This window comes from Crinia signifera, chromosome 7 (assembly GCF_055691185.1).
Source record: "Crinia signifera chromosome 7, ASM5569118v1, whole genome shotgun sequence".
In the NCBI taxonomy this organism is placed as follows: Eukaryota; Metazoa; Chordata; class Amphibia; order Anura; family Myobatrachidae; genus Crinia; species Crinia signifera.
Window position 1 is genome coordinate 151,375,383 of NC_139223.1, and position 20,736 is coordinate 151,396,118.

The 20,736-nt window shown below is 46.1% G+C and overlaps 1 protein-coding gene across 3 annotated transcripts in view; it reads left to right on the top strand.

Annotated features, from left to right (window-relative positions):
- PLA2R1 (phospholipase A2 receptor 1) overlaps positions 1 to 20,736 on the top strand; it is a 139,485-nt gene that overhangs the window by 60,643 nt on the left and 58,106 nt on the right. For all 3 annotated transcript variants that reach the window (XM_083153968.1, XM_083153967.1, XM_083153969.1), the window contains exons 18-21: positions 2,909 to 2,976; positions 12,044 to 12,150; positions 17,706 to 17,857; positions 18,958 to 19,072. In XM_083153968.1, the coding sequence (XP_083010094.1) occupies positions 2,909 to 2,976; positions 12,044 to 12,150; positions 17,706 to 17,857; positions 18,958 to 19,072 (442 nt within the window). The remainder of the gene's footprint in view (positions 1 to 2,908; positions 2,977 to 12,043; positions 12,151 to 17,705; positions 17,858 to 18,957; positions 19,073 to 20,736) is intronic.

A 20,736-nucleotide genomic window follows, 5' to 3' on the forward strand; every position in this document is an offset into this window, starting at 1 on the left:
CTGTACTGTTACATCTGCCCCACCTGCAGTGCACATGGTTTTGTCCATTTGCATTACATCTACTTATCTATTTAAATTAAATAAAAGTCTGTAACTTCTGTGTACAGGTTGAGTATCCCTAATCCAAAATGCTCAGGACCAGAAGTATTTTGGATAACGGTTTAGGTCAGGGGTGGGGAACCTCCGGCCCGCGGGCCGGACACGGCCCCCGCACCCAGTTTGCCCGGCCCGCCTGCCTGCTCGCCGACATGAATGCAGTGCTTACCCTCCAGTTGGAGGTGATGCGCAGCCCGCCCGGATACGAGGAGAGCAATGCAGCAGACGCACCGGCCAACACTGCGGCCGTGGGAGGTGATGCTCCAGCCAATCCCTGCGGGCGGTAGGGAGTCGGGACTCTCGCGATTATTGTGATGCGCCCGCCATGCACTGCATGGGCGGGAGGCGGGAGCATCAGCCCCAGCAGCTGCAGCCTCCATCAGCCGGACTCTGCCGGAGACCAAACGGTAAAAAAAAGTAAATGCTGCTGCTCTTGTGCCGCTCCTCTCACCCAACTACTCCCTTCCCCAGTGACTGAGAGATCCAGGGGTTGTCATTTACCCCTGGATTCACCCCCATACAGGTTTATGTGATTATCTCTGATTATCATAATCAGAGATAATCACATAAACCTGTTTGGGGGGTGACACTGTAACTTTCTCCACACTGCCGCTGCCCATGTGTCTGTATGTATAATGCCCGCATGTATGTGCCGCTGCCCATGTGTCCGTATGTATAATGCCCACATGTATATGCCGCTGCCCGTGTGTACAATGCCCACATGTCTGTGCCGCTGCCCATGTGTATAATGCCCACATGTATGTGCCACTGCCCATGTGTATAATGCCCACATGTATATATCGCTGCCTGTGTGTATAATGCCCACATGCATATACTGCTGCCCGTGTGTCCATATGTATAATGCCCACATGTATATTCCGCTGCCCGTGTGTACAATGCCCACATGTATGTGCCGCTGCCCATGTGTATAATGCCCACATGTATGTGCCGCTGCCCATGTGTATAATGCCCGCATGTATATATCACTGCCTGTGTGTATAATGCCCACATGTATATGCCACTGCCCATGTGTTTAATGCCCGCATGTATATACCGATGCCCGTGTATATAATGCCCACATGTATATATCGCTGCCTGTGTGTATCATGCCCACATGTATATACCGCTTCCCGTGTGTATAATGCCCAAGTGTATATGCTGCTGCCCATGTGTATTATGCCCGCATGTATATATCGCTGCCTAAGTGTATAATGCCCACATGTATATGCCGCTGCCTGTGTGTATAATGCCCACATGTGTATATACCGCTGCCCGTGTGTATAATACCCGCATGAATATATTGATAATTTTTATATGGCCCCCGAAGGATTTTATAAATATCGAAATGGCCCTTGGTAGAAAAAAGGTTTCCCACCCCTGGTTTAGGTACTTGTTTAGTTTCACGGTGGCAGCATGGCCGCACGCTACTTCCGGGTTGGCATCCCCTCAGGCTCGCCACACTTTCTAAAATAAACTCCATGCCAACGTGGATAGTGCATACCCCAATATCCATGTTGGCACGGAGTTGATTTTAGATAGTGTGGCGAGCGTAGTGAGCCACCGAGCCCGAAGCGTGGGCGAGCGTAGCGAGCCCCGCAAGGGGACACAGACCCGGAAGTAGCGCGCGGCCATGCTGCCGCCGTGAAACTAAACAAGTAGCACGGATTATTTTGTATTTAGTAATGTATTTATATTTCAATGATGTATCTTGAGGTATCTTGCATTTATGTTTTACAAACACATCAAACACATGACATACACACAAATATATTTTACTTGTGCTTGAAACAAGGTTTCAAAACATGAAACAAAGTTTGTGTACCACATCAGGCACTGAATGTGAATCCTTTTCTTGCACATTTTTAGTGGCAGTTACATATTGTGTGAGATTTAATAGGATGAGAGAATCAGAAAGTGAGAGATTTGGTAAGAAATCTCCAGTTTTTTTTAAAGCGGCAATCATTTACACTGCAAAATCAAACTGGTTTTGCAGTGTAAATGATTGCCACTTTAAAAAAAAACTGGAGATTTCTTATATCATCATATCATGTCCCCAGTAGTGCCAGGTACATATCATGTCCCCAGTAGTGCCAGTTACATACAGTATCATGTCCCCAATCAGTTACACATCATGTCCCCAGTAGCGGCTGTTACAGAACATATCCCCAGTAGTGCCAGTTACATATCATGTCCCTAGTAGTGCCAGTTACATATCATGTAACCAGTCGTGCCAGTTGCAGATCATGTCCCCAGTAGTGCTAGTTACAGATCATGTCCACAGTAGTGCCAGTTACATATCATGTCCTCAGTAGTGCCAATTAAATATCATGTCCCCAGTAGTGGCTTTTACAGATGTCCCCAGTAGTGCCAGTTACATATTATGTCCCCAGTAGTGCCAGTTACAGATGTCCCCCGTAGTGCCAGTTACATAGCATGTCCCCCGTAGTGTCAGTTACATATCATGTCCCCCGTAGTGTCAGTTACATATCATGTCCCCAGTAGTAACTTTTACAGATGTCCCCAGTAGTGCCAGTTACATATCATGTCCCCAGTAGTGCCAGTTACATATCATGTCCCCAGTAGTGCCAGTTACATAGCATCTCCCAAGTAGTGCCAATTACAGATGTCCCCAGTAGTGCCAGTTACAGATGTCCCCAGTAGTGCCTTTAGCACACACAAAAAAGCATTGTGGAAACTATGGTTTTGGAATAATTTGGATAACGGATATCTGGATAAGGGATACTCAACCTTTACCAGGTATGAAAATCTGTGCAATGTACATATTCAGCTGTTCCCTCACCATGTGTTGCAGTTATCAAAAAATACAAAGAAATGGTGGATTGGACTAGAGCACGAAAACCTTAATGATGGATTTCAAAGGTACATTACCCGTAATGTAAGAGGTGTTTTACATTTTCGAACCCGCATGAAGCTGTCGATTAGCATAAAACACCCTATATTCTTTCCCATAACTGCCTATTACTCTAACCTTGTAGATAGTGATGCAGAACCTTAATCTGTTTACAATCCACAGTGTATGGTTACGATACCTGAGCTCCTCTCCCTGGAGACAGTTTCAGTTACTCCCCTATGGGGTGAATTTTCTAAGATGGGAGTTCTTTTGAAAATAGGATGTTGCCCATAGCAACCAGTCAGATTCTATCTATTATCTTCTAGAAGGTGTAAAATAAATAAGAAGCGTAATCTCAATGGTTACTATGGGCAACATCCGATCTTCAATAGAACTTCCATTTGAGTAAATTTACTCCTGTAACAGAACATTGGACATATCATGCAGTTGGCCATGGAATCCCATACACTGCCAGAGACCGACCACTAATTAGCAAATCTTTAGGACATGCAGGATGAATTCATTATGTAGGACAGGCCAATAATTAGTATTTAATTATGGTAATACTTTTATCTGGGTAATCTGCCAATATCTGGCATTATCCTGTCCCAGCTGGGAAGGAAATGAGGTGTGCTTTGGTTATGGGTCATAGGGTCAACAGTAATTAGGTGGACAGTCAATAGGTCATCCACAGGGAGGCCAATCCTGGGCCATTTTTCCAATCCCGGGTTTTGGGATTGAAAAACTGTCAATCCCAGGATTCCCGGGATCCCGAGATTGACCTCCTAATATGCCCAATGATTAATAAAGTACCTCTAGCCATAGAGGAAATGTGCGGCGGCATGCCATGGAGGAGGCGACTTGGCAGGCCGGGGAGGAGGCGGGTAACTGTGTTCGGGCAGACGCATGGGAATCAGTGTGTGGCTGCGCAGGGTGATGTGATCTCTCACATCACGCTGCGCAGCCACACAACCTTGTTGCCGCGCAGCGCAATGTTAGAGGTCACGCTGTGCAACCACACATTGTTCACATGCTGCCGTGTCTGCCCGGATGTCAAGTTACCCGCCTCCTCGCTGGCCCACTCAGCGTTACACGGGAGAAGGGGATCAAATGCGCATTTCGATCCTGTAATCCGGGATTGGAGTCTCCAAAGCCGGGATTCAAATCCCTGCCAAAAATGCCCAAAATCTCGGGATCCCGCCTATCCCGATCCCGGGATTGGCATCCCTAGTCGACCACTTTTAGTCGACAGTCAAAAGGCCGACACGTGAAATAAAAGGTCAACATGCATTAGGCCCCCATGGTCAAAAGGTTGACACAAGCAATAAGTCGACAAGACTGTAGAAGCCAGCTTGTCTGGCTGAAAACAGCATAAACTCACCTGGCTATTGGCAGGAATCCTTAGCTCACACACTTGATCTGGACCCGGGGGTTCGGCTTATCTTGATTGACGGGTTGGCTGATTTGAATGACGGTTTAGGATAGGCTGGTTGAGGTCAGAGGTGGAGATTGATGGGGTGATGTTCTTGCTTCCAGAAGATTCTGTCTCTTGCTTCAGGGAACGTTGGACTGTTAAGTACAAAGATTCATTTGATTAGCTAGATTCTGAACTTAATTGCTGTATTTTCCTTTAAAAAACCTTTGTTCACCCATCTATATTTCTCTAGATACTAAACCTCCTCTTTCTGTCCCCTTTCCTTTCTTTTCTACCTGTTTCTATCCCCTCTATTTCTAATGTCTACCAGGCCCAAGCGTTCTGTGGGGGCTCCCACTAGATATGTCAGCCTTGATGAGGCTGATATTAGGGCCAGGGCCAGGCCTCCGGTGCGCGGCGATGTAAGGGGCTTATCCCCTTCGCCGCGCAGAAGAAATGGGGGCGCCAGGGTTCTTCCCCCTGCACAAGTTTTGCCCAGCACTTCCATGGCTGGTGCAGGGCGTCGCGGAGCCCAATCCGCGACGCCGCGTGCAGCCAATTTCAATGGCGGCGGGCAGCGGGGGAGATCGCGCGGTGCTCAGTCAGCAGCACCGTCGCTGGTCTCTCCTCCCCCCGCCCGGGTAGGCAGTAGACGCCGGGGGTCGCGTTCCGCAGCGTTAAGCGCGGCTCAGCACGCAGCTGACGGGGTGGGAGAGGGGGATGCCGGGATACAGCCCGGCCCGGCTCCCTCTCCACCATCGCTGCTCTCTTCTCCCCCCGCCCGTGTACGCAATAAGCACCGGGTGTCGCGCCCGGCCGCATACACCACGGCGCAAAACAGTTTGGATGTGGTGGGCGAGGGGGATGCCGGGATACAGCCCGGCCCGGCTCCCTCTCCCCCTGTTCAAAAAAAAGGCGGGCGCGCTAGGGGACGGGATAGACGCCCCGTTGCCCCTAGCAACAGAAGTACACAAAATAAAAAACGAGGCAAGGGAAAGGGTGCAGTGCCGGATGGCACTGGGAGCAATACTGCGGTGGCTGCTGTGAGAAGTGGCCGCCGCAGACCTAATAGTGAAAATGCTGGCAGTGAAATTAATAATGAGCCTGCAGCGCCATCTAGTGGCGCGGCTAGAAATAACATGGACAGGCACCTATTTATTCAGCAATTTAGGAATAAATTGTCAGAAAGGGAATTCCATATGCTTGAGTCCGTTATGGAGGATTGGCAGTCCAACAGTGACTCATCGGACGATTCAAGGTCATCCGATGGGTCTTCAGGGACGACTGTTTGCAGTAGTAACGGCAGTGGTTCTCAAAATTTGCAGGGTCCATCCGGCCACCAGAGGGGGTCGTCGGATGGCGGCCATGAGAGCGCGCAACAAAGTCAGGCGCAGGATAGGACTTTGGTAAGTAACGCAAGATCGAGGCGTAGGGAACGCAGGAGGTTAGCAGACGAACCAGCCAGGCAAAGTGTTGTAAGTATACAGGGTAACAAGATACTGCCTGGTCGCTCCTATGCGGATGCAGTGAGGGGGTCTAATCGGGCTGGAGATACGGTGACTTTAAATTCATTGACTCTGACGTCCATTTGCGCGGCGGTGGTATCCGCAGTGGCTCCTTTGCTGACCACCGGCCCAGGTGGACAAGGGAGTGCTGCTCCTACGGCTACAGTGGCTTCGGTGTCTGACATCATAGCCCGAGCCATAGCGCCTACCATTGCCGCGCAGGGGGGCGAAAGAGCAATTTGTGAGAGGGAAAATCCATCGCCTGTTGATGTGCCTGTTATCGGTGTCGTTAATGATACTATATTGGCAGGTCGAGGATTTTCACAGCAAGATATGGACCGACCGTCGTCGAGCCGTAGCAACAATGAAGGAGCAGGACGAAGAGCTGGAGCACCTGAAGCGGGTGAGTCCTCTAATGATCCAGACTGGACTAGTGAGGGTAATGCCATTTCGGGTAGCGATGGGTCCCGCCGCTCATCTTCACCAGAGAAGTCTAAGCGTAAAAGGTCTGCCAAGTCTCGTAAGAGGCGACGCAGACATGAAACTTCTGATTCTTTATTGGCGTCGACGTCTTCCGAAGGTAATTCATCTTCGGACGGCGGCGTGCGCAGGCGCAAGCGAAAGAGGCGTAGGGAATATAGGTCCCATAGCTCCGGATCCTCTAATGTATCGGTTGAGTCCGATGCAGTACAGTGCGCGAACACCGCTGTTAAGCGTGGTTTGCGCCCTAGGGATAGGATTAGAAAAGGGCGGTATGTAGATATCTTTGCTTTAACGAGCAAAGATAGGCGGGCCCTCCTAGCCGCAAGGAAAAAAGGACCCGCTAGCGAGGATGCCTTTCGAAGTTATAATAACTGGGTTAGAGGCATACTTATTTTTGCGGCCTGTTATTTAGAGACACATCCAGATGAATATGTGAACTTGGTGAGATACCAGTTCCTTATTCATAAACTCTACACCTCTTACGTCGGTCCCGGTTGGCGGGTCTATGACGAAGAGTTTAGGAGGAAGCAGCATGGCCGGGAGGTGTACGATTTTGGCAAGAAAGACGTAGAATTATACGGCGAAGTTGCCGAATCAGCTACACCTATTAGGGCTCCTGAAAATAAGGGGTGGGTAAGACAGTATGGGAGCAGGCCTTACAATAATATTAATAAGGGAGGTAATACGAAGCATGGCCATGGTAGGTGCTACTCATTTAATAATGGGCAATGCAGCCTGGGAAACCGGTGTCGTTTTCGGCACCTTTGTATCAGATGCGGAGGTCAACACGCAATCAAGGATTGCTCAAAACCTCCAACTGGTGGGGGAGGTGGGGCTCAGTCCACGACAAAACAAAGCCGCGGTCCAGCGGCACCTGTCGTTGGATAGGGCCCCAACTCCAATAGTATTGGTCAGGATGTTACCATGGCTAGAACGGTATCCGGACAGAGATGGAGCAAGATTTTTGCAGTCCGGATTTTCTGAAGGTTTTCAATTACCTGTTTCCGCTCCAATTAGTGCGGGAACTAAAGGAAACTTACGCTCAGCCATGGAGCATCCTGACATAATATCACAAAAAGTTGAAGCCGAGGTAAAACTAGGTCGCATGGCAGGCCCGTTTTCAACACCACCAGTTGAGGGACTAATTTTGTCCCCTATTGGGGTGGTTCCCAAAAAAGTTAAAGGGAAGTTCAGGCTGATTCAGCATCTTTCTTGTCCTAGAGGGTCGTCTGTCAATGACGCCATCAATGACGATTTGTGCACAGTTAATTATTGTTTATTTGAGGATGCTATAGACATCATTCGAAAAATTGGTCCTGGTGCCCTCATGTGCAAATTGGATGTTGAATCAGCTTTTAGACTTTTACCTTTACATAAGAACGCATTTCAGTACATGGGATTTAAATTGAATGGGGGTTTTTACATAGATAAATGTTTGCCCATGGGTTGCTCCATTTCATGTGCTTATTTCGAGCGCTTTAGCACATTTTTGCAGTGGTGCCTGCAGGAAGTGTCGGGAGCTGACAGCATTACTCATTATTTGGATGACTTTCTTTTAGTGGGTCCTCCAAATTCTGACCTGTGCCTTAGGTTACTAGAGGCAGCGCTTGATTTATTTAGAGATTTCGGGGTTCCCGTGGCAGGGGAAAAAACCGAGGGACCTACTACTGATTTGGTGTACCTCGGAATTGAAATTGATTCCGAGCTAGGTCTGTGTAAACTTCCTCTAGATAAAGTACGCCGGTTGCATGACGAAATACGTTATGCCATCGCGGCTGCTAAGTTAACACTTAGACAGGCTCAATCTTTATTGGGCCTGTTTAATTTCGCATGTAGAGTTATACCCATGGGCAAAATATTTTGTAGAAAACTTCAGCGGGCGACCGTCGGGATTCGCAAACCCCACCATTTTCTACGTCTATCTTCAGAAATGAAGAGGGATCTGAAAGTGTGGGAAATGTTTCTGGATAATTTCAACGGCATATGCATATGGCAAGCTCCAGCCGTTGCTAATGCGGAGTTGGAATTATATACAGATGCCGCAGGATCTTCCGGATTCGGCGCATTTTATGCGGGACGTTGGTGCGCAGAGGCCTGGCCCGAATCTTGGGCACGAGACGGCATGACCAAGAATATGCTATTATTGGAAATATTTCCAATAATGGTCGCCTTAGAGCTCTGGGGCTCAGAACTGGGAAACAGGGAGGTTGTCTTTTGGTGTGATAACCTAGGGGTGGTTCAATCCATTACACAACTAAGGTCAACCTCTCTCCCCGTTTTGCGTATTTTAGCACGGATGGTGATGATGTGCTTGGCGAACAACATTACGTTGCGAGCCAAGCACGTCCCAGGCGTTCTCAATGAAGTAGCGGATGCATTGTCCCGTTTCGAATGGGTGAGATTCAGGCAACTTGTGCCTTTAGCCCAGAAGTATGGTGAACAATGTCCATCTTTTTTATGGCAGGTGCCTCTGGAGGAGTAGAGGAGCTGGCCCTGCGGTCGCTAGCGCCAGCTACATTTAGAGCTTATCTGGCCTCATGGGAGCGCTGGAACGAGTTCATGCTTGAACAGGGTGGCACAGGTAAGAGCTCTAAGCGTCTTATTAATGCCTATGTATGGAACCTGTATACGGAGGGTAAGTCCAGAAGTTTTGTTGGACGCTCTCTGGCAGGCATATCATTCTTTTTGCGTCTTGGTGGGAAGAGAGACATCACCAAGTCTTTCATGCTTTCCAGGATGCTAAAGGGATGGGCCAGAGCCAGGCCGGTTTTGCCCGACAGGCGACGGCCGATTGATGCCGGCCTGTTGCGTCGAATCTCGAGGTCCCTAAGAGTAATTTGCTCAAACGATTATGAGGTTCGACTCTTCAGGCTGGCCTTTTCCATGGCTTTCCATGGGGCGTTCAGAGTAGGCGAACTGGTGTCCGCAACCAGGGCATCTCCCTCGCCTATGCTGTTCGGCCATGTCGACGTGCACCACGACGGTTTATGGTGCAAGATACAGCGCTCAAAGACTGACATAGCGGGCAGGGGGCAGTGGGTCCATTTGGGTCGGAGTGGCGACCGCCGGATCTGTCCGGTGGCGGCGGCTCTGGCTTACGTGGAGTTGCGGCCCCAATTGCCCGGGGCCTGGCTGATGCATATCGACGGGTCCCCCCTTACTAACTTCCAGTTCAGGTCGGTTTTCAGGCGCTGTATAGTGCATCAGGGTCTTTCTCCAGCCGACTTTGGGACACACTCTTTCCGTATCGGCGCCGCTTCGGCAGCCGCTGCGGCGGGTTGGTCTCAGGTCGACATACGAGCACTCGGAAGATGGCGGTCTGGTGCATTTAAGCGATACATCAGGCCGACATAGTCCAGTGAGCCCATTTGAGGAGTAGCCGCTCGCCCAAACACGCTTTAGTGTTTGAGGGGCCTTGAGGAATTTTTTGTGTTATCACCAGTCTTAAATTAGGCTCTAGCCAACTGGTGGAAGATTTGTGTTTTTTGCCTCAAGTCAAATCGGGTGACCCACCCCCCCCCCCCCCCCCCCCTTCCACCATAGAATTAGAAACAACAGGTAGGGATTATTCATAATGCGAGTGGGTCAAATAATCAATTAGTCTTAAATAGATCACCCAATCACAGTCCGATTAGTTATCAACAATTTAATATAGAACTCCAAAATCACCATTAAGGGAATCTCCCGGGCCCCCCCCTTTAAAATTTTGCCAGATGTTTGCATTTATTTCAAATTTTCTAACAGTATATATCATTTCAACTTACAGGTCAACGCTTGGACACCAATATGATTTGGATGGTGGGGCATTCATTTATCTATTGGTTGTCCTTGTCCCAGGTAACCACGGATACGGAACGTTTCCCTGAGACGCGATTTATCCGTTGGCTGGGGCGTAGAGGTATGAGGTGGTCCGCGTTGAGGGGTCTCTTGGATGAGTCAGTTAGGGCGTTTGGTTACCCAATTTTTGTCATCATCCACTTGGGGGGCAACGACCTCACGCATAATTCCGGTCTCAATATTCGATTTGAGATTAGGAATTTATTGCTGGACCTGATCAGAGAATGGAGATTTTGCCGTTTCTTCTGGTCGGAGATTATACCTAGGAGGGTTTGGAGAGATGCACTCAATCCGGGTGCCATTGATTTGGTACGTAGGCGGATCAATTCCGTAGTCGGCAGGGCTATAGTAACGGAGGGCGGAGTGGTCGTCAGGCACGAGGCCATATCCTTTAGAAACGAGACCCTGTATAGGCCAGATGGGGTGCATCTCTCTTTAGTCGGGATGGATTTGTTTTTTCAGAATTTAATAGACGCATTGAGAAGTTTAGAGTTTTAGTTGAGGGAGTATTTGGAATTAGGTTGGTGGCGGGTCAGTTCAAGTTGAACTGATATGGCGGAAAGAACGGTAGTTAAATTAGAGCTGTATTTACACTTAGCTGGTGGTTGATGTCGAGATGTGGGCATCACCGATCCAGGTGGGCCCGCATCTGGACCTTAACGATCATCTACTTCGGATAGCGTAAATTCATGCGGACATTTGTAGTTTAGGGCAGGTGGCCCAATTTTTTGATGACTCGGGCAGAGTGGTGAGCTCTGCCTTAGTGATATTTGCGAGGTCAGGGGCAGAAGCAGAAGGTCAACCCCCTGACCTTAAGGGCAATTGGCCCCTTTTGAAAAGTCCGCTTCATAATTGAGCCGTTGTCTTGGACGCTGGCAGGTGGCCGGTCCTTGGCAATTAAGGGCAGGAGACCCTTAGATCCGGAGTTTGTTATTTTTATTACTTTGTTATTTTACAGCAATGTTATTTATTTTGCATGCCGTTCTTTGCCCGCCAACTTAGTTAGAGCAGGGACATAAATTTTAGTTAGATTCAAATAGGCCGCCCCTGCTCAAAATAAATAAGCCGTCCCCTTTAAGCCCATTCAGTTGTACGCGTCTTTATTTCTTAGATAAGTGGAGTGAGTGTGGATGAATGCCTATGTCTGTGTGGAGTTTATGAAAAAGTCGACATGAATTGTTCATGTTTTTGTGTCTATGCTAACATAAGTCGACAAGGACACCGTATAAGTGTACCGCGTCCCCTTACATGACTTGCTTCGCTCTCCATGCTTCGGGCACGGTGCCTCGCTGTGCTCAGCACACTGTTATATTCTCCCTCTATGTCCATGTGTTTAGTTTAGTATGAAAAAAACATGAACAACTCTGGTCGACCTTTTTATGTCAACATATTGATATTGCTTGTGTCAACCTTTTGACACTGTCAACCTAATGTATGTCGGCCTTTTTCAGGTGTCGATCTTTTCACAGTTGACCTATGGATCGCCAGGGCTGCCTTCCAGAGGACGGGGCCCAGGACAGCTGTACCTACAGCTCCCCCTGTCGGCGGCCCTGTCGACCACATCCAGTCAGCTTCTGCCCCTGTACTGTGCCTCTTGCACCCATTCCCTGCATGAGATTGGATTCCTTGCAGCAACAATCAACAAAGCTGCAGACTGCCAGCCGGTGTCTTGGAAGTTCGTGAGGCCACTGGGAAGCAGTGCCACTCACTCTAATTGCGTTTCAGTGCCAATTTCGATAACTGGCACCCGGTCCTTGTGATCCAGTTACTCTTTCCTCAAAATGCTGTTTCCTGTAAATTAAAAATAGTTACTGTAAGAATGATAACAATCTTTCACACTGTTTATGTTTAATGCAGATGGGAGGATGGATCATTAGTTAATTACACTAACTGGGAAAAGGATCCTGTAGGCAGCAGTTTCTCAGTGAAAACCAAACATTGTGCTTATATGGCATCAGACACAGGTCAGTAATTCATGATATACTGTATAAAAAAATAATTGTGAAAATTTCCCTATTCATTTTGTATTTTATGGAGCAAGAAATGTACTTTATTTTATTTAATACTAGCTGACCCGCCCGGCGTTGCCCGGGAAAACCTTGGGGTCTTTTTTTAACTTCCAAAATTGCTGTAAAATGTCATCTTATGCTGTGCCAGAGGCCCAAGATCATAATTTGTTAAAACCTCCACCATAATGTGAGAATGCGTTTGCATTGATACTCAATGTCAGCAATTAAATCAGGTGTGGTGTTGTCGTTTGAAATGCACCACTCCTGACTTGATAGCTTGTGTGTGTTGATGAATTCCACATCCACTCCTGAGATTTAGCACCTATGATGCCTTTTTTTTGTGTGTTTGTGTGTGTGTTGTACTGTTTTTGTGTGCGTTGTAGTGTATGTGGATGAGTGTACTGTGTGGTGTGTTGTGTTGTGTGTATCTGTCCAATGTGTCAGTGTGTGAGGTGCGCTACTTATATATATATGTGTGTGCAGTGGTCCAAGTGGAAATTTTGAAGTGGGGGTATGGGAAATTGAAGGCTGAAGTTATGTGCACACTCCAGAAAAAGTGGGTGCCACCACTCAAAAGAGGGCATGTCCTTGAGTGTAGTGTAACATGCCATATGCCCTTATATACACATTATGCAAAACAGTAGTAGATCCCCTTACACTTGCCCCTTAAACATTATGCCATGCAGAAAGAGCCAAAAGTCCCCTTATGCGACACAGAATGAGCAAACAAAATTCACATGGAATGACCCAAAATTCACATTATACCACCTGGATTGATACAAAATGTTATGCCAAACTGAAAGAGCCAAAATTCACATTATGCTGCATAAATTAAGCCAAAATTCCCATTATGCAACATTGGTTTGAGGCAAAATTCACATCATGCCACCCGGATTGAGCCCAAATTCACGCCGCCTGGAATAAGCCCAAATTCACATTATAATGCTACCTAATACATTGAATTTTAGCATCCTCTTTATATAATATTGTTTATATGTTTTTTATCTTGCCTCCTCGTTCATCTCTCTACTGTTTTTTTATGTAAATCTTATTAATGAAACAAGCACAGGTGTAACTGATCATTCATTAGGAGTAGGGTATATAAACCCTGACTGCAGCTATACCATCATTCCTTTGATAAAGCTGTACCTTGAGACAGCGAAACACGTTAGAAGCAGGCATCTTGGCACCTCTCAAGTTACCTTCGCTATCATTTGGCCCAGACCAGCCGCCACCAGAGCCGATCGATGGTTGTAATTATCTCCGCATCAATATTCGGGAATTCCACCTAAACCACCTGAAGACTTCAGCAATTTTGCTTTCCTTACCAAGGATTAATTATCTTCTATTTGGACACTTCCCTGCGGTAACTATACCCACTTTGAATACTTTTCAACTCTGGACACTTTACTGGAACAAATTACTTGGCGGTGTACTAGGAATGGACCATTATTAGCGTACTAGGTGCCTAGCCTATTGCATATGCTTAGTATTTTTCATTTCTTGTGCTATTTTTAATTGTGTGTAATAAACCCTGCTAATTTTTTATCCATTATTGTCTAGCGCTACTATCTTCCTTTCTGTATTTTTGTATTCCTAAAGGGGTTCTCACCCCCTTTTCTAGTAGCAGCTCTACAAACCATCCCACCACAGGCGCCTAATAGGTTGGTACCACAACCACTTTTTTCTTGCAAATTCACATCATGCCTCCCGGATTGAGACAAAATTCACATTTTGCCACACTTAAAGAGGCAAAATTCACTTTATGCCACACGGATTGAGCAAAAATTCACAATATGCCACCTGGATTGAGCCAATATTCACATTATGCCACATGGCGAGGTGATGCATGGACAGAGATGGTGGGGTGACACAGGGACAGAGATGGCGGGGTGATACATTCCTCCCACCTGCTACCTCAAACATTCATCTGACCCGGCTCCTGTTTACATCAATGGGGAAGCCCAACCTCCAGACTGCAGCATTCTGCGGTCAGTATGGAGGTTGGGCGGGGGTTGCACACAGCCTCCGCTGCTGTACTCTGTAGACAGCAGTGGAGGCAGGGAGGAGGTGAATGGATGCCTGTGTGCAGCACAGTGTAAATGGTGCAAATCCCGGATCTGACCTGGCTTGGATCTGTGTTCCAAATGCTGGGTCGGATCCAGGATTTTGGGTGTAAAAGAGGTATAAGTGTGTTTGTTCTGTGTGTTTGTGTGTGTTGTACTGTTTTGGGGTTTGTTGTAGTCAGGCCTATTTTTGTGCAGGCTCCAGCAGGAACTGTGGCCCTTATTCTAGTTCACTCTTTCTGACAAAATATTTCTTAGATGGACAAAACCATGTGCACTGCAGGTGAGGCAGGTGTTACTTGTGCAGAGATAATTAGATTTGGGTGGGGTTTTACACCTTCCTCACCTGCAGTGCACATGGTTTTGTCCATCTAAGAAATATTTTGTCAGAAAGAGTGAACTAGAATAAGGGCCTCAGTTCCTGCTGGAGCCTGCACAAAAATAGCCCTGGTTGTAGTGTATATTGGTGTATGTTGTACTGCTTGTGGTGTGATATGTATGTGTATGTGTGTTGTATTGTGTTTATCTGTCCAATGTGTGTGTGTAGTGTGCTGTGTGTACGTATATGGTGTGATGGGCAGTACGGATGGTGTAATGGTTAGCATTACTGGCTCACAGCACTGACGTCATGGGTTTGATTCCTACCATGACCCTAACTGTGCAGAGTTTGTATATTCTCCCCGTACTTGAGTGGGTTTCCTCCGGGTACTCCGGTTTCCTCCCACAATCCAAAAATATACTGGCAGGTTAATTGGCTCCCAACAAATTAACCCTACAATGTCTTTGTGTGTATGTGCATGTGGTAGGGAATATAGATTGTAAGCTCCACTGGGGCAGGGACTGATGTGAATGTTAAAATACTGTATGTTAATATATTCTCTGTAAAGCACTGTAGAATATGTGTGTGGAATATGTGTGCGCTAAATAAGAAACTGTTAATAAATAAATAAATGTGTGTGTACAATGAATACATGTGTGTGTGAGATGGTGGACTATGTATTTCCCCAATTATACTCAATTGTTGAAAGCCTCCACCATAATGTTAGATGGTGGGGTGACGCTGAGCAACCATATTGCCAGTGATTTTTTGTGCTGCAGCGATAAATCGCTGGGTGCATGCTCCTGTGTCCTCCTAATGGTCGCTGGTCGCACAAGCGCTTTTTCCCTCTGAGGCTCCCCCGGCAGAGTCTCCTGTTAATCAGTGACTATCTCAGGTCGCTGATGAAAATTGGACACTGAGCAATATATTGCACCATGTGTACACAGCTATACTCAATGAGAGCAATGAAATTACAGGTAGGTGTTGTTTACCAGATCATCAATTAAGGCAAATACTGTAGAAACCTTGCTGTTTTTTACATTTCTAATACCCCTTTCACATCGCACTTTTAAAACGGTATATTGCCGTTTTTTTTCCATTTTAAAACGTTTAAGGCTGCAATGTGAAAGTGCCAGAGTTGATTTACCGGTTAAAGTTAACGGGTATTTCAACACGGTTAAAAAACATAGTCCTACACGTTTTAAAGCCGTTTTTTAGGCAGTGTGAATGGCTCTATTTCAATGGCTTGAAATGTGTCCCTTGGGGGTTAAACGGGTTGAATGTTTGAATGGTATTAAATGATTTTTAAAACGGTTTTCACCTGCAATGTGAAAGGTCTCAAGGCTCTGACCCGTTTTAATGTCCCATTTAAGAATACCGTGTCATTACCCATTTCTGCAATGTGAAAGCAGTATAAGTGAAATTTCCAAAAAATGGCTTTGAGATTCACACCAGAGGTACCTTGTTACCGAATTTGGCGGCCCTGAGTGCCACGGTGTGCCCACAATGCAACAGACAAGCACACACACACACTATTCAACTTATTATATAGATGCCAATATAAAAAGTTTGTCTAAAAATGTCTGTTTCCACAAAACAGACTTGGTTAGGATTGGGCTTTAGAATAAGGGTTGCTGGGGGTATGGATGGAGAGAGAGAGGGCGGGCTTTAACTATTATGCCCATTTTGGATCTTCAGTCTGAGAACACGCTAATTAGTATCTGCACCTGTACCTGTAAAAGGTTCTATCTGTGAGACTGCACTGGCTTCACTGTGACTGGCAGTGACTTCCTATAGGAAGTCCGACCTGGCAATCTCCCAATGCAGTCCCATTGGAAGGTGTTCCCTCCCTCCGGTATTCCTCTATAGCAGTGATTTTCAACCTTTTTACCTTGCGGCACACTAAATAAGACTTTAAAATTGCCAAGGCACACCATGAGATTCCCACAGGGCAAAACACATTGTCCACCACAGGAAAAAAAAAAAACTATTGGCCCCCACATTAAAAACAATCACACTGGTCCCCACAGGTAACAAAACTAAAATACATTGGCCCTTTACATGAAAAGAAGAGACCAGTAAATAACATTTGAAATGGTGGTGGCTGTAAATGGGTTTGGTTATCTATAGATGTGGGGGCACACTTGAGAACAGCTCAAGGCACACTAGTGTACCACGGCACACTGGTTGAAAAACACTGCTCTATGGGCTGCTACATTAGGGTTGCCGACCCTCCTGGAATTTGCGGGAGTCTCCCTAAAATCGGGTCCCCCTCCCGGCCCCCCAGAAGGGTGGGCAACGCTCCCGGAATCAGGGGGACCCCCACTGAGCCCCCCCCCGATCGCGGCATTTAAATGCTGCAATCCGCAAGTCTCAGAGGAGGGGGCAGAGCTAAAATGGCACAATCGTGTCATTTTAGCCCCGCCCCCTCCATGGAGATCAGTTATTTCGGCTATTTGCGGTAATGGGGGCGGGGATTAATGATGTCACCGTTAAACCCCCCCCCCCCCCCCCAACTCGTAATGAAAGATTCTCCCGGAGAGGATTTTTTTTGCAAGTCGGCAACCCTGTGCTACATATGCAGACCATAGAATCTGGGGTCTGCTCATGCACCAGTCCCGGTGCTTGTCAGTGTACAGGCATTGGGACCGTATTTTAACTTTTATGGGCTGCTGCCCAAGCAGCCCTCATAAGCTGGGGACTGGCGCATGTGCCGTACCGGGAAAGATACTGCACATGCGCTGTCCTGCAACTGCGTCAGGACCAGAGGGGGCAGAAGCAGCGGCAGCTGGGATGGTGGGGACCAGCAGCAGAGGGGGGCAGTATTATGGTCAGCGGCAGCCCACCTGAGACACAGAGGTAGGGCCCGGCACTGCGCCTAACCCTGATCTCCTCACAATGTGTTTATAACAAACGTATCTGTTGTACTTTCCATTAGCATTAAGATCCTGCTTATTTGTCTAATATAGTAAACAATAATTAGTAACCTTACTATTTTAGTATGACATCATTGTAGTAACCAACTCCAGCAGTCACTGTGAGTTTGGAGTGGGTAATTTATATTTATTACAGATATGTCCTGCAATTGTATTAAATCAGTAATTCCAGACAATTATGTTTTTCAGGGCTTTGGAGTTATTCAGATTGTTTAGATTTTAATTCGGCAATCTGTAAAACAGATTTTATGTTCAAAATGGAACATCCCATGCCCCACAAAGACCATGATGTGCAGAAGCAAGGACTATGCCCTCCAAACTGGCTATACTATGAAAACAAGGTTATTATATGTGGGGATTGTCTTCATATTTAGGGGAGATCCTGAGGACACTACCGGGAGATCTCAATGAACAGGAAGGAGCATCATGGGTTAGCATTGTTGATTTACATTGCTGGAGCCTTTACTTTATGGTGCTGTGTTATTGCCTACTTTTTATCTCTCCTCTCCGAACCTCTCCCGGAGAGGAGACTCTCTGCAGGATTGTTATTTTATGGAGGCGGAGCTTGATGTCATCAAGTCCCACCCCCATTACAGTAAATGCCATGATTCACAGCTTTTCGGGGAGGAGGCAGGGCTAAAATGACCCAATTTGCATCATTTTAGCCCCACCCCCTCTCCGAAGAACAGCGAATGCCACTGTATAGTGCTTAGCGGTTAGCGGTGCAGATTCATTCTGATGGGTGTGCTGAGTCAGCGATTGAAGCCCACAGTGTACCAGTGTCTAGTTCCCGCTGATTCCAGTCATGGCCACTTCCATCTTACCTTGGATAATGTGATCTGCTTTTGCTCATTCAGCATCTGGTTGTTGCTTACGTGACCTCAGGATCCAATCACATTCCACTACAGGGCTTTTATATAGGAAGTCTCCTGAGACTCAGGAGTTGCCAGTGTAGTGTCACTTAGTGTCAACTAACACTCAATATTTAGGTTGATTGTTAAATCTTATTAATGTGGAAGAGGCATGTTTGTCTCTTATATAGAATATACTGTAGTTGATGCAGACCAAGGACATTACCTGGGGGACCCATATATAAGCAAATATAGGGCTTAGTCTGGAGATCGCTGAACAAGTGTGGGTATGGTTGGAGAGATACATGAAATCACACGCACGGCGTGTGGTGCCGGCGCGTGCTTCGCAGATCCTGCTTTATTAGGTCGATCACATATATTAATTGGCACATTATTAGGAAATATAAAATTATTTTTCTGGGTATATTTATAATTAAAGTGTCTGTACATTTGTGAAACACACCTCCCATTATAATGGATTTTATGTGCCTTAAAATATTTGATGAATTTGCTTTAATATATCTGATAAAAGAATATTGAATGTTCTATAATAGGATTTTAATAAATCTTTCTAATTATTTTCATGATAGTGCTTCTTTGTGCATAAAGAGGAAGATGGAAGAGAATATGACTGGTATGCGGCATCTCACTACTGCAAGGAACACAGCGGAGTTCTGACTGGCATTACCAATGAAATAGATCAAGGTATTGTGTAGCAGCCGGATTTCCTGTTAAGTAAACCACGCTGACTTCTGAAATATGTTACTTGTTGCAGATTTCCAACAGCAAAATATAAAAATCACATAACTGTAACTGTGAGGTGATATAAGGACCATTCAAATCCTTGTTTAATGCTCTTCACTTTTGTCATATTGTTAACATATCAAGATGATACTATACCATATAATACTATATACTCACTCTGCAAATGTAGTTGTAGTCTGTGAATCAGCACAAAGGTTAAAAGTTAAGTTTTAAACAATTTTTTAAAAGTAGTGCCCCCCAAAAACAGAGAGTACTTTCTTCTCCTTCTTTCCAATCAGCACAAAGGGCCTGACTGAGAGTTGATCGAATTTGCAGATCTAGCGATTATTGAATGACTCCTAATGCGTACATACAGTCAGGTGCAATTCCTACACCATTCACCTGATTTGGATGTAAATACCCTTAAATAAAGCTGGAAGTCTGCAGTTAAAGCACATAATGTTTGGTTTATTACAAATCCATTGTGGTGGTGTATAGAGCCCAAAATATGAGAATTATGTTGATGTCCCAATATTTATCACCTGACTATCATAGCGCACGTGCGCGATGGTAAATAGCGACAGGAAGTGTCTGAAGACAAATCGCCCAAGCATTTTAAGGGACGGTCCGTGATGTCAACGGCAGCCTCGATTAGCCTGTGTCTGATGCAGATGACCATTAGGGTCAGACTTACTCATACCTGTATTTGCACAGGCTGGAAAAAAACATTTGATTGTTTGTGAATTGCGTATGGATTTGCAGATGGATAGCGATCTGCAATATTTTCACAATTTATTTGCAGATTTGCACAGGGCATTTTCTCTTTCTGTCTGGGCGGGGGCCCTTTGTAACTTTTTAGATCAGTGATTAAGTCTGAATCAGTTCCTAAGAGTAGAACGGTTCACATTGTAGTAAAAAAGAAAAAATGTTTGATTTGTTGACATTTATTTATTTTTGAAATTTTCAAGGTTACCTTGACATCGTTCCCTGACATCACTACAGTGTTACTGCATTGCAGTGAACTCAGGGTCATCTTACCAAAAATTTTGGCCCAGGGCAAAGCAATGCACTGGGGCCCCTACCCACGCACTCATGTGAATAATCCTGCTGTTCCACACTGTTTGTTCAACTGCTTCCATACAGTGAATTGCTCAGCATGCTGATTGGTAGATGGCTGGATATATCCACCAATCAGCATGCTGAAAGCCATTAATTGGCTGGATGCGAGGCAGACAGAGAATGCTGCATGGCCACTCACTGTGTGTACTGTAATTCACAACCAGGGCAGTTTAGTTTCATTAATATTACACGCAATATTGTCATATTAACTTTCCGGCAGTTCATACAAACAGCCAACATAACTATAATTAAATGCTGTAAAGCCCAGTGTTACTAGTTAGCCAGGTCCAATGGCACAACATGTCACCATAACTCCACCATAAATATGTGAAGTTACTGTCAGTGTGTGTCAAATCATCTGTATTACAGTTGTGATGTCTCAGGTCTCCAAGTAGACCTAGATAAATTATATTCTCCACATGCTTGGGTAGGTTCCCTCCGGGCTCTTCGGATTCCTCCCATATTCCAAAAATATAGTGGTAGGTTAAATGACTCCTGCCAAAAAT